We start from the raw sequence: 20,646 nt of genomic DNA on the forward strand, positions 1-20,646 counted from the left end.
CCAAGGCTTTCAAGCTTCTTCAACCTCCTGTAATTCCTCTTTCCGAGTTGTTATAGAATCACAGAATCAGAGAATAGTTTGGGTTAGAAGGGACCTTTAAAGGTCACCTAGTTCAACCCCCTGCAGTGAGCAGGGACATCTTTAGCTACATCAGGTTGCTCAGAGCCCCAGCCAACCTGACCTTGAATGTTTCCAGGGACGGGGGCTTCTACCATCTCTCCAGGCAACCCGTTCCAGTGTTTCATCACCTTCACTGTAAAAAATATCTTCCTTGATTCTAGCTTAAATCTGCCCTCTTTTAGTTTAAAACCACTACTCCTTGTCCTATTGCAGCAGGCCCTGCTAAAAAGTCTGTTTCCATCTTTCCTATAGCCTGCCTTTAAGCACTGAAAGGCCTCTGTAAGGTCTCCCCAGACCCTTCTCTTCTCCAGGCTGAACAACCCCAACTTTTTCAGCCTTATACATGCACGTTCTCAGCATCTCCCGTTGCTGTCAGTTCTACAGCTCAGGGTTGCTTTCTTGTGATGAGGCAGGGAGAAAAACCTTAAGGTTTTGCCCTTTTTTTTTTTTTTTTTTTTAATGCTTTGTGATTTTTATTTCAGGCTTGTAGGATAAATCTTAGAAGCTTACATCCTAAAAAATGGCTTTTTGTCATTTTTCTCAGCCTTTAAATATTACGATTGAACAACTGCAGCTAATAACATCCCTGGATTCATCAGCAGCCATATTCACAGATAACACAGACAGTATCAGCTATTCAAAGTGCTGCCATATCTCACTTCAGTCTATCCAGTCTATTTCTTTTCCTATCAGATTCATCTCAGTTTACTGGTTCATTTACAAGACTTGGAAGACAGAGACAATTGCCAGCTGCCACATTTACAGCCACAAGCTACTGAAGTGCATCCTCTGCCATACAGTGCAGAATCTGATCATCAGTCTACAAAACAGCCATACAACCAGCAAATGTCAGCAGCAGTAGAGAAGCGAAAAAATGGGACATACTTCCAGTAGCCAACTTAGGGGATCTGTGCAATTGCATAGGGCATGAACTGAAGTCTGCCAGGTTCTTCTGCAAGAATATAAACAGCCAATGTTTTGACAGAAGGACACTTCTACGTCAGTTATTTCCATAATAAATACAAGTATCCTGAAATGTGTTGTTTCAAAGAGACAGACTAGACTCTAGAGTACTAAGAGATTTCTTGCACACTGTGAGATAAAGACTAAAGAAATTGTGATTTTAATTTTTTTTTTCCGGTGAGACGCAACCAAACTTCAAGTTTTCTACAAAATGGTCAGGTATTCCTACAGAGCTCGTCTACGTTTATTAGTTCAGCACATTCTACAGAACTTTTCTGCACTGCTGAATAATATTGTTAATGAAACGGAAGTCTGAATTCATCAAAGAGTTGAGCACTGGAGGCATGAGTTTGAATATGAGTTCTTTAAACCAGTACTGTACTCCACAGCCATGAAAGGGTAAGCAACACTGACAGACGTATAGCACTTTTATAGCAGTCTAGAAAATAAAATGAGGAAACAGATGCTAAAAAACTAAGAAAAGGAAAAGGTATTTTGGTAGACATTTCACAGATGAAGAAGAAAGCGGCTTTGTGTTCTTGTCTATTTGGTCAAACTAGGACATACCTACACATAACTTCAAACTCGAAGGAGAATCAAAGATCCATAATGATTTGTAGGTTAGATTCTCAATTTCAAATGCTACAGATAAAACTGAACTCGACTGTCTAATGTGTCTAAATCTCTTTGACATACCGTGTTAATGTTAGGCAACCCCGCAAACTAGGCAGTAGAAATACCAAAGGATGCTACATAACACCACAGAGCAAAAAGCGAGGTCACTTTATCAGTGGTCCAAACACTTTATTTCATTTAAAAATCATCATGGATTTCATCCACTGCATCAATGCAGTCAAACACTGAAAAGCATAATTAAGTTCCGTGCCATTTACCCAATTCGCTTTTTAACTATGAACTCTGCAAGCAGATACATCAAAGAACGTTTTTCTTTCTACCACAACACTGCTTGTAAACACCCTATGAAATTTAGTTGTTAACCTTAGCTGTAAGGTTGAACTCTTTGGATGGTAGCACATTCACAATCTATTTGATGTTTGTTCACAGACAGAATAATTAAATGACAGCCGATGAGACAAATAACTACTTCACTGAAGTAGTCCCTTGGAAAAAAAGATAAGCAAGATAGCCTTTCATTTGTCAAAAAGAAACATAAGATTCATAGCCAGTAATGTTTTTAGTGACTAATGAGAGAACAGCATTAAATATAGCGTTACCTTCGTAAGCGTGATAGTTGTAGTAGGCAAAGTGATTCCTTCTCCCTGGGATTAGAAACACATGCAGAGGACCCAGGTGAAGGCAGCACCAGCAGAACAGATACCATGCAGAACATGCGGAAGAAGGCAGGAAAACAAGACAGGAAAGGGTGAAACTATAGCTAGACAACACTTAATTTATAAGGATAAGTGCATTAAACTCTTTCAACTTTAGAAACTGCATAGAATACAAAGACATCAGTACTACAAAGCTACTGAATGAAACAATTCTTATTGTTTAGAAAAGCGACAACAAGCTGTTAGAAGAAAAACATGAACAATAGGTCAGTCCCACAGGCAACGTGCAAAGGCTTAGTACACAGCATTGCCACCTGTGGCATTTCAGATTGTTTTTCCTCTCTTCAGTTAATGGATGTCTTGGTCCTCTGCCCAAGCACAACGGTTTAATACTAAAGGAAGTAGGCTGCACGAAGAGTAAGTTTAGAGCACAAGAAAAGAAATTAAAAGCACTATTAAAAGAAGCCAAAATACTAATATGCAAATCAAACCTAGGATAGAGAACACAATATGAAATACACTTAATATTTATGTATGGTTAATTTCATCTGGCTTGCCTTTTTTTTTTTTAAAAAAAAAACAAAACAAAACAAAACAAAACAAACACACACAACAAAAAACCCAGACTATTTGACTACAAATTTAACCTTTTGCTTGCAGTTCTGGTCAAAGTGTTCAGCACCAGTTTCCAACCTTGCTCCCAAAAGGCAAACAACCACACTTCAAATTGTAAATCACTTGTTTGGATACCCGAGTGTACCCAAGTTACACTTAATAAATAAAATGAAGTCCATATCAAAATCTTTAAACATGAAGACAATAGAAATTAAGAGCAGAAGTTGTATGCGTTTTATCAGTTGTTGTGCTATAAACAATCAATCTCCCCTGGCTGTTCCTAGATCATAAAATTAATTGTAAATTACAACGCAGCTCAGAGTTGCAATGATGCCAAAATAAAACCCAGAGTTGCTAATGATTTGAAGGTTCCAAATGCTTAGCAAATAAGTTTGAATTAAAAATTCATGTTCTTGTCCTTCTAAAGATGTATTTTTCATGTATGGCACTGTCAAATATATCTTACTAGGTATGCTACAGTATACTTCTGAACGCAAAACAAACCAGATTTAAGCATTGCTCTGCTGCTTCCCCCTCCAAATCACAATACAACTTGTTAAACTATTTTACTTATTACCAAGTTTTAAACCCTAAAATCCAAACGAAACTGAAGATTGAATGATTTCTTTGTTTTGTTTTTGAAACACTTAAAGCTTCATACTTGAAGCTGGGCTAATGGAGACGAAGTCTTAGTCAACCATTTCTCCCCTTTTTTTACTCCAAACATTTGCTACTAAGATTTTGATATTATAGCAATATGAAGCTCTACCTCTAGATAGCTCCAATTCAGAATCTGACATCAGAAGAGCAACTGATGGGGCATTCACTTCCACTGCCAACAGACTTTCCTGTGCTTCCAATCAAAGTCTTGGTTTTGGAAAATCTAAACGACTACATAAGAATTCTTACCTGGGCTTAATTCTACCAGGTACGGTAGTTTCTCAGGAGGAAGGCAAGAGCCATAGCCAGACCCGTCAACTCTTTCCTTCCCCTTTAATGGCTTTCCATCAGTTATTTTCTTGGATTTCTTTGGGACATAATCAGGAGGCCGCCTTTTCAACTGAAAGACTAGTATTCCTAAAACACAGTATTATACATCCTTTGAGTCTCACTATCAGTGAACATGCACACATCCAACAGCCACTCATTTTTAAGCATTCCATGGGGTTACTTTCAGCTTACTAAGTTCCTGACACTTCTTTATGACATTATTTTTAAGTTAAAACTATTTAAAAGATTAATAGCACACTTCTCCACAGTGGATAATTTAGAAACTTTAGGATAAAATGTAAAAACCTTCTACTGTCTAAAGATGCATTACTATAAACAAAACAGTAAATAACTCTAAAAGCTTCTAGTACTAAAAGTGCCTGAGAACAAAACACTAAAATGTATCTTTCAGTTTCTTACTTTACAGGGGTCCACAGCATGGCTTAAAACACCCAAGGCACAAACATTTCTTAAGCTTTTTAGACATACCTTTATCACTAGGCCACTCCCTGAATATCTGCAGTGGACACTCATCATCATCAAGAATAGTTTCTTTAGCACCTTTATCATCAGAGTGCTGAGCACCAGGAGGCAGCATGACCTAGAAAAGAACTATTATCAGTTTTCAGAGAAGTTGGTGGACAATTAGAACAGATGATTCAGAGGTATAGCTTCTGATACTTTGTGGCTTGTTTGTTTACAACAAGAGCTAAAGGAAAAGAATTCAGTAACTTAAAACGCACTTTGCTTTCCAGGACTTTTTCTAACACTCTCTCTTGTCCCTGGTTACAGCTAAATTACTCTTCCCAGGACACTAGATATTGTTTAAAAAGCAAAAGAAAAGCAAGTTACACTTAAGGTAGACAAGACCATCTCCCAGTAAACAAAATTATTCGCATTTCTCAAGAGACAAGGAAAAACCCAACCAACCAAACAAAAATCAAAGAATTATCTATGGAGGTGATAGTTAAAAAATAAAACTGAAATTTCCTTTATTATCTCACACACTGGAATCCGCCTTTCATTTTGCTAATGCCATTCCGCTAACACAACGTGCAGGGATCCTTAGAAATGGCAAGGCATCCTTGCAAAGAGAATGTCACGATACCTCCTGCATCCTTGTCTTACCCAACCTTTATCTGGTCTACACAGAGACTAAGGGCACGACTGGATCATTTCACACAATTTCTTCATGCTGTCTAGCTTTAAGGAAGAACCAAAACTAAGTATACTTTGGGAACAGATCCACAGACTGTTTTAAGTTTTACAGCTATATCCTTACAGGGTAGAAGAAGGAAACCTCGATTCGTGAGTTCTGAGTCTAAAGGAGACACAGCCTGTGATTTCATGCATGTTTGCACTTCTGCTCCCCACAGCAACAAAGCATAAAACCCAGTGACAGGCAGTATTACACTGCCTGAGTACTTTCTAAGTTAACTATCTGTCAAAGCTGAATAAAAAAACTAAAGTAAAATACATTTTACTCCCTCGTTTGTGATTTGAACAATGTTATTTAAATTCATAGACAGTTCTATTTTAAACAAACTACTCGAAATTACTTCCATCTCTGAACTATGACCCAGGTAGCACCTTCTGAAATAAGGCAGCTATTGTCTACTGCACCCTACTACCCTGCAGCCCTCAAGAGGCTTTCACTCTTACTTGTCGCCTCCTCTCCACACCCATTTCAGTGTTAACTAAGTTCTCACAGATCCACCTCAAATGTCCTTTCATCTTCTTCCAAGCAGGAAACAAGTATGTTTAAGATCAAAAGTATGTAATCAAGTCACTGTCCTTTCCCCAAAATAACTTCTATGCAAAACCTGGCTAAACATAGGACTAATTAAATTATCTTTAATTAGATTTTCAAATAGGCAAGATATTATAAAATGAGGAAAACATTAAAATGTATAAACCAAAGGGAAATAGAAACACATCTACACTCAAATCTTATCTTGCCGAACCACTCTTTTCTATTTCACGTCTCAGATTTTAAAATCAATTATACCTACGGGATAATTTTGATTAGCTAATTAAAGTAACACTGTGTTTCAAGTCTTATTCAACAAGGAACAATTTTTAAATTCCAAAGCCCTCGAGACAGAAGTTATCTAGTTACAACACAGCAACCACATGCTACAGCATGCATACTAGGGGCTGACCAGTACTGGACTGGGGAGCAAACCAAGAAACCCCAGATGCAGCAAAGTTAGAGGACAGATTAGCGATAAATACACAGGTGCTACTACTTGACCCTGATACTACTTCTGCCTTGGAACTTGGATGAGCATCTGTACTTGGCATCGGGCTTAACAGCAGCAACGGTAAACTCAGTGTCACCCACAAAGCTGAAATTCCTACATTTTTAGAACAATGAAAAAACATGGGAACAAGTTTATATTATGATTGAGTTTTCACTCATGGGTAGAGATTTCCTTTCATTTTGAGAAAAGAAGATGCAGTTAAAGGTCCTTTCATGAATTCGAATCCATACAGACTGCTGAGATCAGGCACAGACATTTCCCCAATATCTGCAACAGCGTAGGAGAAGGAGATGGGTACAACTACTTTAAGAACACAAATCTTGCAAGCAGGTTGTTAGCTGACAACCTACAAACCAAAACAAATTCGTAACAGATAATTAGGAAGAATATACTCTGCTTCCTCATAATTACATTCATGAACATATACAAATTACCATAAAGTCACTCCAATCTATATTTATTCATTTAAAATGCAATGAAACACGCAGAAAATACAAGTTAAGAAACTGAAATTAAGTTCATAGCAACTCAGGTCTTAACTTCCAAGGCATCTTCTGGGATACACAAGTAAGAGAAGATAATACTCAAATATTGAAGCCCCTTGTGGTAAGTAATAGCTACAGATCAAGTTACCGTATCTAGCCCTAGCAAAAGTTTCCCACATACTATAACAGGTCTTCAATAAGCTACTTTGTCATTTTGATGGGTTTTTTTAAATAAAAACCTCATATCTACTGTGTATTTTAATACATCTGCCCATTCAAACGAATTTATCCTCAACTTTCCTTAGAAGTTGGAACACAGGCTCTGCACATGCCCCTGAGAAAAAAACAAAAAAAAAACCACCACAAAACAAACAATGGAGCTTGCAAAAAAATATTTAATGCCTCATGTCTGTAATGTCAATTAGTTTGTTTATTTTTTTTTTATTTTAAGAAATAGACATGAACTGCATGGTTTTGCTTGACATTACAAGAAGTTACTTATGCCTTATCCTCAAATAAAAAGTAAGAGCATGCTAAAGCAAAGCTCTAATCAAGATTTGACTTTTAAGAGTTAACTGGTTTGCTGCATGCGTCAAGTCTTACGCCCCAAGTGAAGATGCACAGGTGGCTTGGAAGACTGTCTAATTAATTTGACATCTTGAGATATGTGCAGTGAACCCCGTGTTATTCATGGAAACTTGAACCAAGCAAATTGAAACAAACAAAGCATATATTGGAACAAACTTGTATTTACTTGATTACATAGAAAAGCACTTCAGAAGTGGGCATAAAGGTATAGCCCGATACACGGCAAACCAGGGTACGAAAGCAAGCAACTAACAGGAAACTGTCATTTACAATAAAATTTGTCAATGGCAAGTGTTAAGAATAAGTCTTACAATGTTCATTTTTCACCTGAAACTTCAGAAGTGAGTGAACTTTATTACAGGTACTTATGCAGCCTTACAAAGTGTTGTCATATAACTTAAAAATCCACCTTAATAGCTGAGTGAAATGTCAACTGCTTAAGTTGACATTCTTTGAAGACACTTCACCTGCCACCCAAAGAGAACAAAACATATAAAGATGCCAAACAATAAGAAACTGAAGTTAATAGTTTCTCTGTACACTGTTTTAAACCCAAGAAGATGTAAAAAATAAGAAAATCGGCAAGACAGATTTGTCTTCCACAGAACACTGTAAAGTGTCACAAAAGCAGGGGCAAAAGCCCCACCAGAGGTAAGAACAGCTACAAGACTTCAGTGTAAAGGAGTATCAATGGCCGTGACACCTATCCAGCACTGTATTTGTGAGTTCCCAAAAAAGAAAACAGCAATGAAAGACACATTAAACTAAAGCTAGGACATTTTTTATGTTTCAAGCAAGGAAAGAAACTTCGTAAAATATTTCGAAAAAAGCAGATTTTAAATTAGGTTAAAAATACTCAACTTTACTAAAAAGGGAAGGGGTTTCACATTTAAAACCCAAGCACTGTATCAGCAGAGGCACTGAGAAACACCAAGCAGATTTCAGCCAACTACAATGACTTATGGTGAGCCAAACAGTAAGGTCTTCTGCACTTAAAGGTATAAAAAAGATCTGCTATTAGCCAATGAAGACCACTCACATATTTCAAACCTAAAAGATAAGCAGACAACTTATGCCAGTGTAGAAACTTCCTATATCAAGAAGATGCGTTGCTCAGAAAAGACAAAATACTTTCCAACAGTTCTTTCAATAAAACTAACTGAAATCCATTTGCTTCACAGCAAAGACTTTGTTAATCTTTCCCAAGATCAAAGCAACATTCCTCAGACTATTTTATACATTAAACATCCCCACACAAGATCAGAGAACAAGGGGAGGTGAGAGATAACACCACCACCACAACAGTGACTTTCTATAGTTTCCCCGGTAAGTGTGCAATCAGTTCAATAAATTCCCTAAAATATAATATTTCATAATATATCATAATATCTTCTAATTATGAACTAAACAGACTGATGCAAAACTATCTTCCAAATTCAGTCACAATGTCTCTGCTGCGGCCCAAAATTCTCTCAAGCCAGAAGAAAAATGAGCATGTCACGTCAGCCTATTTAATAAGATAAATGACTGAGAATCATGAATTTCATTTACAGAACCCACAATATGAAGTTAGTTGTCATAATTAAAGCTACACATAGAAAATACTTTGCAGCCAAAACTGACAATCAATTTTTAATATGCTGTGTCATAAAAAAAAATCCCTATTACTTACAAAATTATTCCCCTCTATAATAAAAACCTATGTAAAATTTTACCAAGGTTAAGCAAAATTAACTTTCACAGCTGGGACCTCAATGTCAGGTTAATGAAGACAAGGATAAAACGTCCAGAACTTCATTATAATATGTCTAGAACTAAGACAAAAGTGTTGACACAGTAAAAACCTAAGAAACAGTTCACTGTTACAAAACTAGAAAAGCAGTATCACCACACAGTTTCCTTATCAATAATTACAACAACATTAGAACAACATGTTAATTCCCAGCTAATTATACCACTAGAGGCTGTAAGCACAGCAAAAGTAGACCCTAAGATTACTCAAGATCCCATAAGCAACAAATCAGAAAGCAACTTTAAGACCAAAGATATATCCACACCCTTTAGAGCACCAGAAAGTGCAGGGAATAGCAATTAATATAAGATCCCTTGCTGTTTTCCAGTGGCACTTTAAGTACTGGAGATGGGGCAGGGGAAGAAAGCACAATATGATGAGACACAAACATTTTTCCCTTTTTTTCCATCATTTTAGGGAGCCATAAGTCCAAGTTTATTAGACAAGCAATAGCCAGAAATGTAATCAAAGACTGGACTCAAACAAGGATCAAATGTTTTCAACTCTCACTATTCTCCTTCAGAAGATACGAATATAAGTTTGTAACCTTTAATCTGTACTGCCCACAGGACTTTTTTCATAAAGCCATACCCCTATGAAACAGCAATTCTACACAATTCACTTAGAAATCCTAAAATAATTAGATTCTGAAAATAAGTGCGTTTCACTTAAATGTTTAACCTTTTCTGATGTGTAATGAGGGTAAGCTCCTACTGAAAGGCATAAGGCAAGAGCATAAAACATACACCTTTTATAACAGAGTTTGCCTCAGCGCTTCTGCCTCTAAGCAGATGCTCTTAGTTCAGAGGAATCGTTTTGCGAACAAACAAATATAGGTACCCCCAGGGTTAACTGTTAGTTTATACAAGTGCAAACTGTAAGCACTGGTGGTATAAAACCACAGTGCCAAATACCAAAATATATTACTTTCGTTACTAATGTTTATCTACGTAGCAAGTAATAATTTAGTAAGATCGGAAGATTTAGATTTTAAAAACAAAAACCTGAAAAATTACCTCAGAATTCCTGAGGCTGTTAGAATTTAAAAAATAAAATGTTAGTCACAGAACTACCAGAGTCTTTCCATTTAGTTTTAAAACTACTGCAAGGAACAAAATCAAATACGAAGCACGAGAAGATTGTGACTTAGTAACTTCACTTACACGAGCAATACAATAATCCTTGGGATTTTCCTTCTCCAGACCATATTTTTCCAGTGCTTCAATAACTGCAAAGTCTGCAGTATCCGTAGTGGACAGCAGGATTGTCTTGTACGGTATATTTGGTTTTAAACTGTCTGCATAAATTCTCAGTGTCCCACCTTGGAAACAAAATTTAATAAACAAAGCTACCAGAGAATACAGACAGACATGCAGCCATTTATTATATTTATGTCAGAATACAACAACAAAGCCCTTCAGAAATCAATTAGTCAATCTACTCACACAAGAAAAGTTACATAACATCCCCAAAATACATTTGTCTCCTCCAGTGGTGAAAACCTCCAGTGATACTTTCCTAATTTCTCTAAGCAAGACCTTTCGCCCAGTGCTTCACCATTCTTAATATTACTTGAAGTTACAATGAAACAGTGACAACAACTGGATGAAGAACTGACCTTTCATCTTGACAGCACGTTTGTGCTGACCTTCAAGAATCTCCCCTCTCTTTAAAAAGCCCATTTAAGATTTCCCTCAGGTGATGTTTTCTATGCCTCCAACTCCTCCTTCACTACTCTTCCACTGACAGAATACGTTTTTTGAGGTTTTATCAGTACTAACATTGCTTCATTCATTCCTTTAATGCTGATGTTTATGCAACCACCGCTGTTGTATCCCCACTCCCAAGAACATGAACTACTTGATCACCGATATTCACAAGATCTTCCAGAGCCCTTTGTGCAAACCTGAACAATCACTTTTTGCCATCCTGTATTTGTGCTACTGATTGAATTTTTACATTCAGATCATTCAGCTCGTTCTTAGTAAAATGACTGAAGTTTGTCAGTTTAATAAGTCAAATTCTGTCCCTCCTTCTTTCCCAGTTTAGCACTAGTAGCAAGATCTATAAGCATATTCTCTCCTATCAATTTGCTCATTACTGAAAGCTGACACACTCATCACAGAACATGCTCCTGTGAAGTCTTACCTCTACAAGTCCTTCACTCAGTTACACCATAGATAAATTAGACATGAAGTACAAAAAATGTTTGAAAAAGCAGAAGTTAAGTCAAATTTACAGGAGTCACTGACCTTAAAAATACTCTCTCAGTAAACAGTTTACTGTTTACCACTTAACCAGAAGAAATGTAAGTACCTGAGTCTGGTCTGCCATCAGAACTGCGAAATTCCTGCATTCTTTTCTCTAGTTTCTGCTGTCGTCGCCGTTTCATAACCACCTCGGGATTGGATATTGTGCGAGTGAAGCTGGTCTCAGGCATATCTTTGTAAACCTCAGCTGCAAGGCGAGAATTCTCACTGCCAAGTTCGTTTAAAGAAAAAATGGTCATATTAAAAAAATTTAATACCTTGAAATACATATATTCTTATCACTTCATAAAGGGTAAAAGGCAAGTAGAATCCATACACAGAAGAGATCAATTAAATTATAAGATGGTTTCTACATGAACTTCACTTTTGCTAGCATTAACACTGTTCATGCACCCATGATCAGCCGAAATAGACAACCAATTTAAGTATTGATGGTTGCCACTTTTCAAAGGAAAAAAAAAAAAAGGCCTTCTAGATCTTAAGTGGGGGGAACAATGGTATTAAAGAAACTTTACATTATACCCCTAACTTTATTCTGATTTACAATGTTGCAATTAGGTGGAAGCAGACTTAGCATATGCTTGCAGCTCATGCTTTTTCTTTTGCTAGTGTACTTAAATACAATTCCATTTTAATTTAAAAAAATTAAGATTAAGCTAAGTAATGGCAGAATACTGGAAAGATCATGCTGACATCTGAAGAACATTGCAAACATATCCATGCAAAGTAGTACTACACATATGAAACACACTCGAAGTCAACAAAAAAAAAGAAAGAAATAAACCAACCAAGTTGAGCAACTAAATCCTCTATTAACTGTCAACCAGTCAAGTAATTTATTCACCTCTGAGAATCTATCATCAACTAATAAATTTTCATCATTCATTTTCTTTCCGAGTGTGTTAAAAATCCACCATTAATGATTTTCTTTTCTGGTGAAAAGTTTGTTTTTGTTTTTGTTTTTTTTTCATATGAAACCTACAGAATCCGGTACAGAGACAAAGTTTAATTTCACGTAGACCTTTCTCAGCTTTCTAGTTCTACATACAGTTATTCATGCCTGACTCTTGTGCTCTAGTTTTCTGTACAAGGATTAATGTATGTCCTGTCCTGTGTCTCAATGAATAAGGTGCAGCAGATTTGGGTGCAATACTTGAAGAACCTAGAAGACTGGCTACCAAAATACATCTCAGAGAAAAATAAACTGACAGTCAGGTGGTAAGTCAAATGCAAATATCCACACACACTAATTTTTCTGGAAAAAGACAGAACAATCAAACATACAGAGAGGAATTAACCCACTCTAGAGTAAACAACCAAAAATAAACATAGTGGGGAAAGTCCATGTCACCAAGCACCTGTCAATTTCTGTACAAGGACAAAGAGGTGGAAAAAAGCATATTTCATGGTTTAAAAACAAACATCATGGCAAGAACATACAACCCACAGAAACTGCTATCACCTAGTTTGGTTTACAATGATATTGTACCCATGTCAACTACTTCTTTTTCAGAGGAACAACAACTTATTTGGCAGAGGAGGAATCCTTTAAAGCAAAATGCAGGTTACATGAACTGATCAAAGTTTAAAACACTTACATATCATCCCCATGAAGAAGTCTATCATCTTTATCTGATGCTTGTCGCAATGCCTCTTTTTCACGCCTCTTTTTTTCCTTTTTTTCTTTTTTTGAGAGAGTTCGTTTGAAATTTTGAATTACTCCCTCTTTTTCTTGTTTTTCAGGGCCATTACTCTGAGCCTTCTGAAATAAATTAGTTTAAAATAACTTCCATCATTTTTAGTCCACTTAGAATTTAGTATTGCTTTTAACTTTCCAGATAAATCTCATTAAGACACAGTATCACTAGCACAAAAACAATACCCCAGGCAACAATACTGCATTACACAGAGATGAGACTAATATTCTCTGGACTAACACAGAAGGCAAAAATCATTTCATATTCCAAAGCAGGTAGGAACTGATTAAGCACCTTATACTCAAGGAAGCAAAGAAACAGCAGAATTTTACTTGAATAATGCCTACTATCTGCTTGGTCTCAAAGATTAACTGAAGGCTGCAAAACAAATTTCTGCCTCCCAGTAAAAATACTTCACAAAACAACACTGTGCTTAATCTGTTTTCAAGACAACTGTGTTGGAGCATCGGATAAGAATAAAGTGCAGAAGGAAAAACATTACAGAGGACATTTCCCCTGTAGCGTATTGTTCTGAGTTGTCCTTCCAGTGTTCTCTTCTCCAATTCCTGCTCCTTGCATACACAAGATACCTACAATTCTAGGCTCATTTGCTTTCTGTAGAGAAAATAATAGAAGATGAGAGAAAGATGATGAGGGTTTTTTGCTTCTATCAGGAAGTGGAGATCACAGAGAAAGAAGATTGAAGATTATTCAATGAATAGGAATAGCAAGTCTGTAGTGCAAGACATCATTAATTTTCTCTCCCCACCTCTAACAGAATGTATCCTGTAGGCAAAAGCGTAGTGTAAGAACAGCTCATGTATCTACACCCAAAGCACCTTTAAAATTAACAAGCTTTAATTCCAATAGCAAAAGAAATTTAGTGCTCAGCCCAAGATGAAAATCTTGTCTGAAGATAGCCCACACTGAACAGCATGTTTTCCATAGCCATATGCATTCAAGTTAGACAGAATATATATAATTATACGACTTCAGGAGCCAAAGTCTGATCTAATGTAATGTTTAAGTGACTAACATAAAAAAAGCTTTTGTAGGGCTGATGTTGACATGTCCCTCATTTTTCACTTGAAGGAAAAAAAAAAAACCACAACACACCACCTTTCCAAAAGGAAACAGTCTTCCGTCAGCTCTGTCAAGAAACAGAACGTTATCTAGGAAGGTAACAATTTTTAGTTAAACTCCTTCTGGCATCTCCTTTTAAAGGCTCTGCCAAGAGGCAGGATTACATCCTAGGTGTCTAGCAATATATACTATTTCAGGAAAATTTTAATTCATCATATTAGAACAAAGCAAACTAAGTTCTCTGGACACTACATGCTCCAGTACTAGACAGCTACATAGGTCAAAGCATCACAAGTCATCTGAAAGATCACAAAAATGCTGTGCTGTGAAGATGCATTTTAAGTATTTAAAAAGACTTGCTCCAGATATCAACCGTCAGCAGCAGCAGTTGTTTTCAGGAATTAGAAAAGGAAAAATTATGTTCTGCTATATAAGCAAATCCCACACATTTCAAAACTGCTGTTATTGCACACTCCTTAAAGGCTCACCTTTGGAGGAAGTGTATCATTTTCATTCTTGAGAACAAATCTTCCCTCTCGATCATCTTTATTCCAGTTTAATTGTACAACAAGAGGCTTCTCATCTACATCTAATCTTCTTTCTTCTTCAAAAAAAAAAAAAAAAAAAAAGGCAGTAACAGTTACTCGGCATAAAGATATTTACAAACAAGTTATGCTCCTAGAAAACCAAAACCATGCTCAACAGTACACATCAGCTGATGTTTCCCTGTTAAGTACAGGGACAGAAAGCCAGGCTTTCTGGGGGGGAGATAGGAATATATGTCCCCTTTCCAGCAATGTGCCTGAGTGTATTCTTTCTATCTACCTAAGTTAAAGGTCCACATAAAGTAGTCTTGCATACCTCCCTTGTCAGAACCAAGTCTGGGCCCACAAGATTATCACTCAGGAGAAATTAAGTCTACAGTTATAATGTTTCAAACTTTATAACTTTATGAGACTTCTAAACACTCATTTTCTTTATTTTAAACTTAACCAGTCTGACTGTGGCCCAAGAACTACTGTTCTAGAAAGACTGCACAAAAATAAACCAGATTATGAAATAACAACAACAACAAAATCTATTATGCACATACACTAGACAAAATTTCATTGACTGTATTATATCTAAAGTATATGAAAAAAATCTGAGAGAATGGTTAAAAATTAAACAAGCTTTGCCATTTGATCTCCCTTCTAGAAATAAGGGACAACATATGCATAGCAAGACAATGTCTTTGCGGTTACATTTTATTTAATGAAAAACACTCCTGTTGTATGATGTGCCTCTCACGAGCCACACATTTTAAACATCAGGAACTTGCTCTGCAAAGGAAACAATTTCATTTTGACTACAAGTACGGTGCTAACACATTTTTAAAGAAACCTAAAGCAGAAAACCATATACTATTCATTGTTTAAATTAGTGATGACACATGCACTTTTCCCTATTCTCATATAATTCACATCAATTCATCATGAGAAGTGACACATATCCGAATAAATTTCCATTCTCTACCTCCAATTAAATTATTCTCAGTCTTCCAAAAGCAGAATTTAAGGTAGTTAAAGCACTTGTGTAAGCTTCTGAAGTATAAAAAGAAAAAAGCACAACAAAAAGCTAGTTCTTCCTATTCCTGTCTCCACCACCACCACCACTACCCCACACACAACCACCATCCAACCTGAAGCTTTCTACTGGGGTGGGGACACAAATGCTAGCAGCACTGGAAGGCTACTTAGCCAAGTTCTTCACCGGTAGTACGAAAGGATCTGTTTAAGAAACACACTGGCTTCCAACAACAGTATGTTGAACCTCCCCCAAATTAGCAGTAAGGGAACATGCATTATAAGGCCACCTCTCAAAGTCCCACAACATCCAAGAACTAAGGATGTACTCTTAAGCGCTCCAATTTAACACTCCTATTCTCCCATTATAAATGTAGTCTTTACCTACTAGTCCTAAAAATAGCAACTCTCTCAGAAATGTCAATAAATTAACAGGATGTCAAGTACAGCATTTAATAGATCATAATCAAAATTTACATCTGCAGGCCTGATAAGCACACTCACATCTTGAAATACCACTCCCCCACATAACAATTAGTAGCAACGCACAAAAACGCCAAGTCTTATGCGGTTCAGAAGCTGGGAGCAAATCTAAAGATACTTTGGCTGGGAGTGGATAGGAAGGTCGTGTGGATGCAGGTAAGGCCTCGTGAATAAATACTAACCTCCACTGACATGCACCTCATAAAGTGAGTACTTAGGGGATGACAACATTCGCATGTCTGGTCGAAACTTCTCTGCAAGAGTTTCTATCACATCTTGAGTTGTGGCAGTACTAGAGACACGGATACATTTTGTTGCAAAATTTCCAGCTGCTTTGTCTTGAAAGTAGAATCTCATTACTCCATGAAACTCTAGATCCTGTAAAGAAATAAAAATATAAACCTGAGTGCTGGCTAACCATTACAAGGTTCGGAGTTCTTTTATTGTTTATTTGTTAGAAATATACTATGAAAATATAAGACATTCAAACATCACACTGGTTTTAAAAATTTTGAGGACAGTAGAATTTACTAACTAGGACACCATAAACTTGAAAAAAACCAAGGATATTCTGTAAAAAGAAGTTAAGTACCCTGTATTGCTGGAAATATTTAAAACTAGAATCTTTAACTATCCAAATTTACAGCTACTGTCAGGTTTACCTGAAGGAGAATTAATAAAAACTTTTTTTTTTTTTTTTTTAAACCCAGAAACATGTTTTGAGACTGACCTCAACACGTTTTGTTACCCAGAGCAGGCCCCTTTAAGTCACAGCAGTCCTAAGCATCATCTTTTTCTCTCCTCTTCCTCCCCCCTTCATGCACTCCTGTCTCTTAAACTGGCACCTGTTTGTCCCAGAAACAGGCTGTTCAGGAAGTTAAATAATTTCGTTTATTTGTTTTACTTCATATTTTCAGAAAGGTTAGTCTTTGGTACAGCTCCCTAAACACTCTGGGAGGGAAGAAAAGCTCCAGCACCAACACAAGGTAAAAGAGAGGGAAGAAAGGGACTCCAACTGTTAACCAGATGGCTACCACACAGCTGCAACATTGATCTCTTCAAACTATTTTAAATTCACATCCTCAAATATTTTCCTTTGCCATCAGAGTTCTGTCCTCCACTCCAGCCTACCAAACTGCAGGAGGATACTGGCTGTTCATGTAACTCTATTACTGGTCTGAACACCAACACCAAATTCAAATTTTAGTCCCCCAGCGGTCTCCACGTGGCCGACACTTGCCCCTTGCACAAACCCCAGCACTCACGGGGCCCTGCACTCAGGGGGAAATAAAGAAGATTCAAGTCTCCTAGTTGACATTGCCAAGTTTGCTCCACAGTTCAATTATCATTGCTCTTGTCTTCACTTTCCAGAGGCTTTGAAATTGATACATCCTTTGGTGTCGGGTGCAGTGGTAGATTTCATGCTAAGCATAGCCCTTTCCAGTACTACACCTGATCACACAAAACACATCACAGTATTTCTCTGAACAGCAAAGAATCCAAGATATTTATTGAAGCTACTCTATCATTCAGAAGACCTTCACAAAGTAAAAAAAAACAAGTGTTAAAACCTACACTAAGACAAACATCTCAGTCACCTAGATATACACACTGTTCTTCCCAGGGTGCTCCCAAGCCTGCGCCAATATAGCAGTCAAATGCAAAGGCACTATGGACCTAGACAGTGGCCAATTTTGTTTTATTCTGTGGTGCTGACCAAACAATTTATAGAATCAATCTTTCTGAGCCTAAATTGGTGTTACCACAGAACTACCTAGTGTAATCCCAAACCAGTGTTCCTTCCTGCAAGGAGTTACAGGTTCCACATGCCTCATTTCAGCTTAACTGCCACCTTCTCATCCACTGGAGACTTCACTGCTATTACTAGAAGACGGCTCTCAACTCTCCTATCCTGAATATTTTTTTGTAACAGCTACTACCTGAAAAGCATCCTACCCACTTCATTTCTTGTCTCTAATAATCTATCTCCAATTACTAACTAATTATCCATACAAGGACTTACCCTTCTCATGCAGAAGGCTACCAAATGACTTCTGGAAATCCTGTCTACCATGGCAAGTTGGAACTTCCTTACATGTATTCTTGCTAACTCCTTCAGTAAGCTCCAAAAAGTTTGAGGGACAAACTTTTCCACAGAGTTCTGATGAACCTTTCACAATCTATTATATTTACCATGTGTCCATGAATTCTAATCAGCACAAACAACATTTTGAGTAAACGTCCTTTTAATATTGGCCTCACACTGCCTTTAAATCCAGCGACCTGAAGGTGTCTACCTAAAGGAGTCATTAGGTACCAGCCAGTAAAATTACTTCATCCCTCACTTTCTATACAGCTACTTGATTAACATTGTCTGGTTCTAGCAACTTGCTTCCATGTTGTCCATATGTTCTCTAAACTCTTAACAAACACTGACTTGAAAGCGTTCATTTAATGAGTTACCCATAAAAGGTTCTTGGCAGGGCAACCTTTCCAAGATTTTCAACAATGAACACAGATGGGAAGCAAAGTTTTTCTGCTATCGCCTTACCTTCTGAAAGTTTCTTTTATAAAGTGATCATCCCACGGCCCTATGGCTTGTGACAGATTTGCTACTACTTATGTGCTGAAAGGCAGTTATTATTAGAGACTTTTCAAAATTTATTACTCAAATTCTTTTGTTCTATCTTATGCTTTATATTCTACTTGCCAGATTTTATATACTTACAATTTTCCTCATTTGGATACTACTTCAGCTTTCTAATAGCTATCTTTGCCTGATGTTCAGTCATGCCAGCTTCCTTTCACACTCCCCTTGATAGCTGGCATGCTTTTGGTCTGTACCTCCAGCATGGCATCTTCAATTCTCAGCAGGCAGCAAGTACTTTGCTACTAGCTGCCTCTTAGCTCTAACAAGCTTCTCTACTCAGTGTAGCTATGCTGTATGTCCAATTGGGCTGGACAATTTTGTAGTTCTCACAAAAAAAAAAAAAATCCAAGCATGTTACGATCTCTGGTACAGACAGCATTCTCGCGGGTAACATTTTGAGCCACATCCCACACACTCTTTCGGACTGATTCATGTAGTTGCCTCTACTGTAAGTACTCCTTAACCATGATGCTTCACAAAACAGCCACGGCTATTTTTATAACCAACTTTGGGTTTTGATCCACTTGTTCGACGGTTACAAAAGACGACGACACATGAGCTTTCAACAGAAGTGCCATGAAGCATAATTATATCCCATTTATAACATTTACTTCCCTTTCCACAAGGTTTTCCCCACCACCGTCTCAAGGTACGGCTGAAGCAATAATTAAGAGAGAAAATGAGCACACTGCAAATCACATTTTTCAGGTGTTACGTATTTTGTGAGTTCCTATACACAGATAAGGTCCGAGGTCTTTGTTGTTTTGTTTTGGTTTTGTTTGTCTGTCTGGTTTTTGGTTCTTTTTTTAAGGCAGGATTATTTTACTGAGGACACATTCCACTGTCCATTAGCCATGCTTTAAAGATTTTTTTTAATTCTCTACAACAAGGCAGCAGAGATTCAAGAGCAAGGAAGTGCAACATAGATCCATTCAGAGAAGATCCAGAAAACAATTCAAGAAGCTCTCTAAACTACCGTGGGTTAGGTTATCATTATTATCTAAAGTTTTATTGCTAAACTTATTTCTGCTTCCAGACACTAGCAAAGCAGAGAGGTGACAAAACTGTATTCTGAATACTCAAGATACAATGTTAGTATAAAGAGAGTTTTGGTTTCCTTCTAGAAAACAAGTAATGTGTTCCTCTGAAGAATCCTCACTTGAGTTTTGTTTCATTGTTTTGACAATCTGGATATGAAAACAACCGAATGCATTGACTACTGGATGTCAATTTCCCCCAGTCTCTTCTATGGCAGCTTCTTGAGCTGTGTCCCTAGAAGTCCATGCCCACCTCGCTCCCTGCTCAATTGTCTACAGTCTTCCATTAAAAAAAAAACAAAACCAAAACCCAAACCAAAAACCACAGATTGCACAACTGCATCACAACACTCTACCACTTCCCAATATAAAGCTCTACTTAGTGTAATGTTTCACTTCCACTAAGTTCCATACTGTTCCTTTGGGCATTGCTAGAGTATTACGGCATTTAAATATGAGTGTTTGGTCATACAGAAGTAATTGGTTTCACATTTCAAAGAATTAGGAGAGTAGGACACCAGAAAAAGAAAAAAACAAACCTCTAGTCTTCATTATTATTATTATATATCAGGTGTGTGTGGGTATCTACATATATTTCCAGTTCAAGACACATTTAACTTTTTGGCCACATGCTTAGCAGATCAACATCAAACACACACAGAGACAATGACAACACACACTAAGACAACAAGGTAGGCATCACACATAAATTTCAGCTCTCCACTCTAACTCTGCATTAAAGTGTTTATTTT

The 20,646-nt window shown here is 37.1% G+C and overlaps 1 protein-coding gene across 13 annotated transcripts in view; it reads right to left on the reverse strand.

Moving 5' to 3' along the window:
- AFDN (afadin, adherens junction formation factor) overlaps positions 1–20,646 on the reverse strand; it is a 131,236-nt gene that overhangs the window by 77,188 nt on the left and 33,402 nt on the right. For 3 of the 13 annotated variants that reach the window (XM_086461040.1, XM_086461039.1, XM_086461038.1), the window contains exons 2-9: positions 16,390–16,585; positions 14,648–14,760; positions 12,978–13,141; positions 11,426–11,586; positions 10,273–10,430; positions 4,470–4,581; positions 3,900–4,067; positions 2,319–2,363 (exon numbers count right to left, since the gene is read on the reverse strand). In XM_086461040.1, coding sequence (XP_086317166.1) covers positions 2,319–2,363; positions 3,900–4,067; positions 4,470–4,581; positions 10,273–10,430; positions 11,426–11,586; positions 12,978–13,141; positions 14,648–14,760; positions 16,390–16,585 — 1,117 coding nt within the window. Of the gene's footprint in view, positions 1–2,318; positions 2,364–3,899; positions 4,068–4,469; positions 4,582–10,272; positions 10,431–11,425; positions 11,587–12,977; positions 13,142–14,647; positions 14,764–16,389; positions 16,586–20,646 lie in introns of those variants that run through there. The other 10 variants (XM_086461041.1, XM_086461037.1, XM_086461044.1 and 7 more) reach the window with 8 other exon arrangements.

The sequence above is a fragment of the Leptosomus discolor genome, chromosome 2 (assembly GCF_034619465.1).
Source record: "Leptosomus discolor isolate bLepDis1 chromosome 2, bLepDis1.hap2, whole genome shotgun sequence".
Lineage (NCBI taxonomy): Eukaryota > Metazoa > Chordata > Aves > Leptosomiformes > Leptosomidae > Leptosomus > Leptosomus discolor.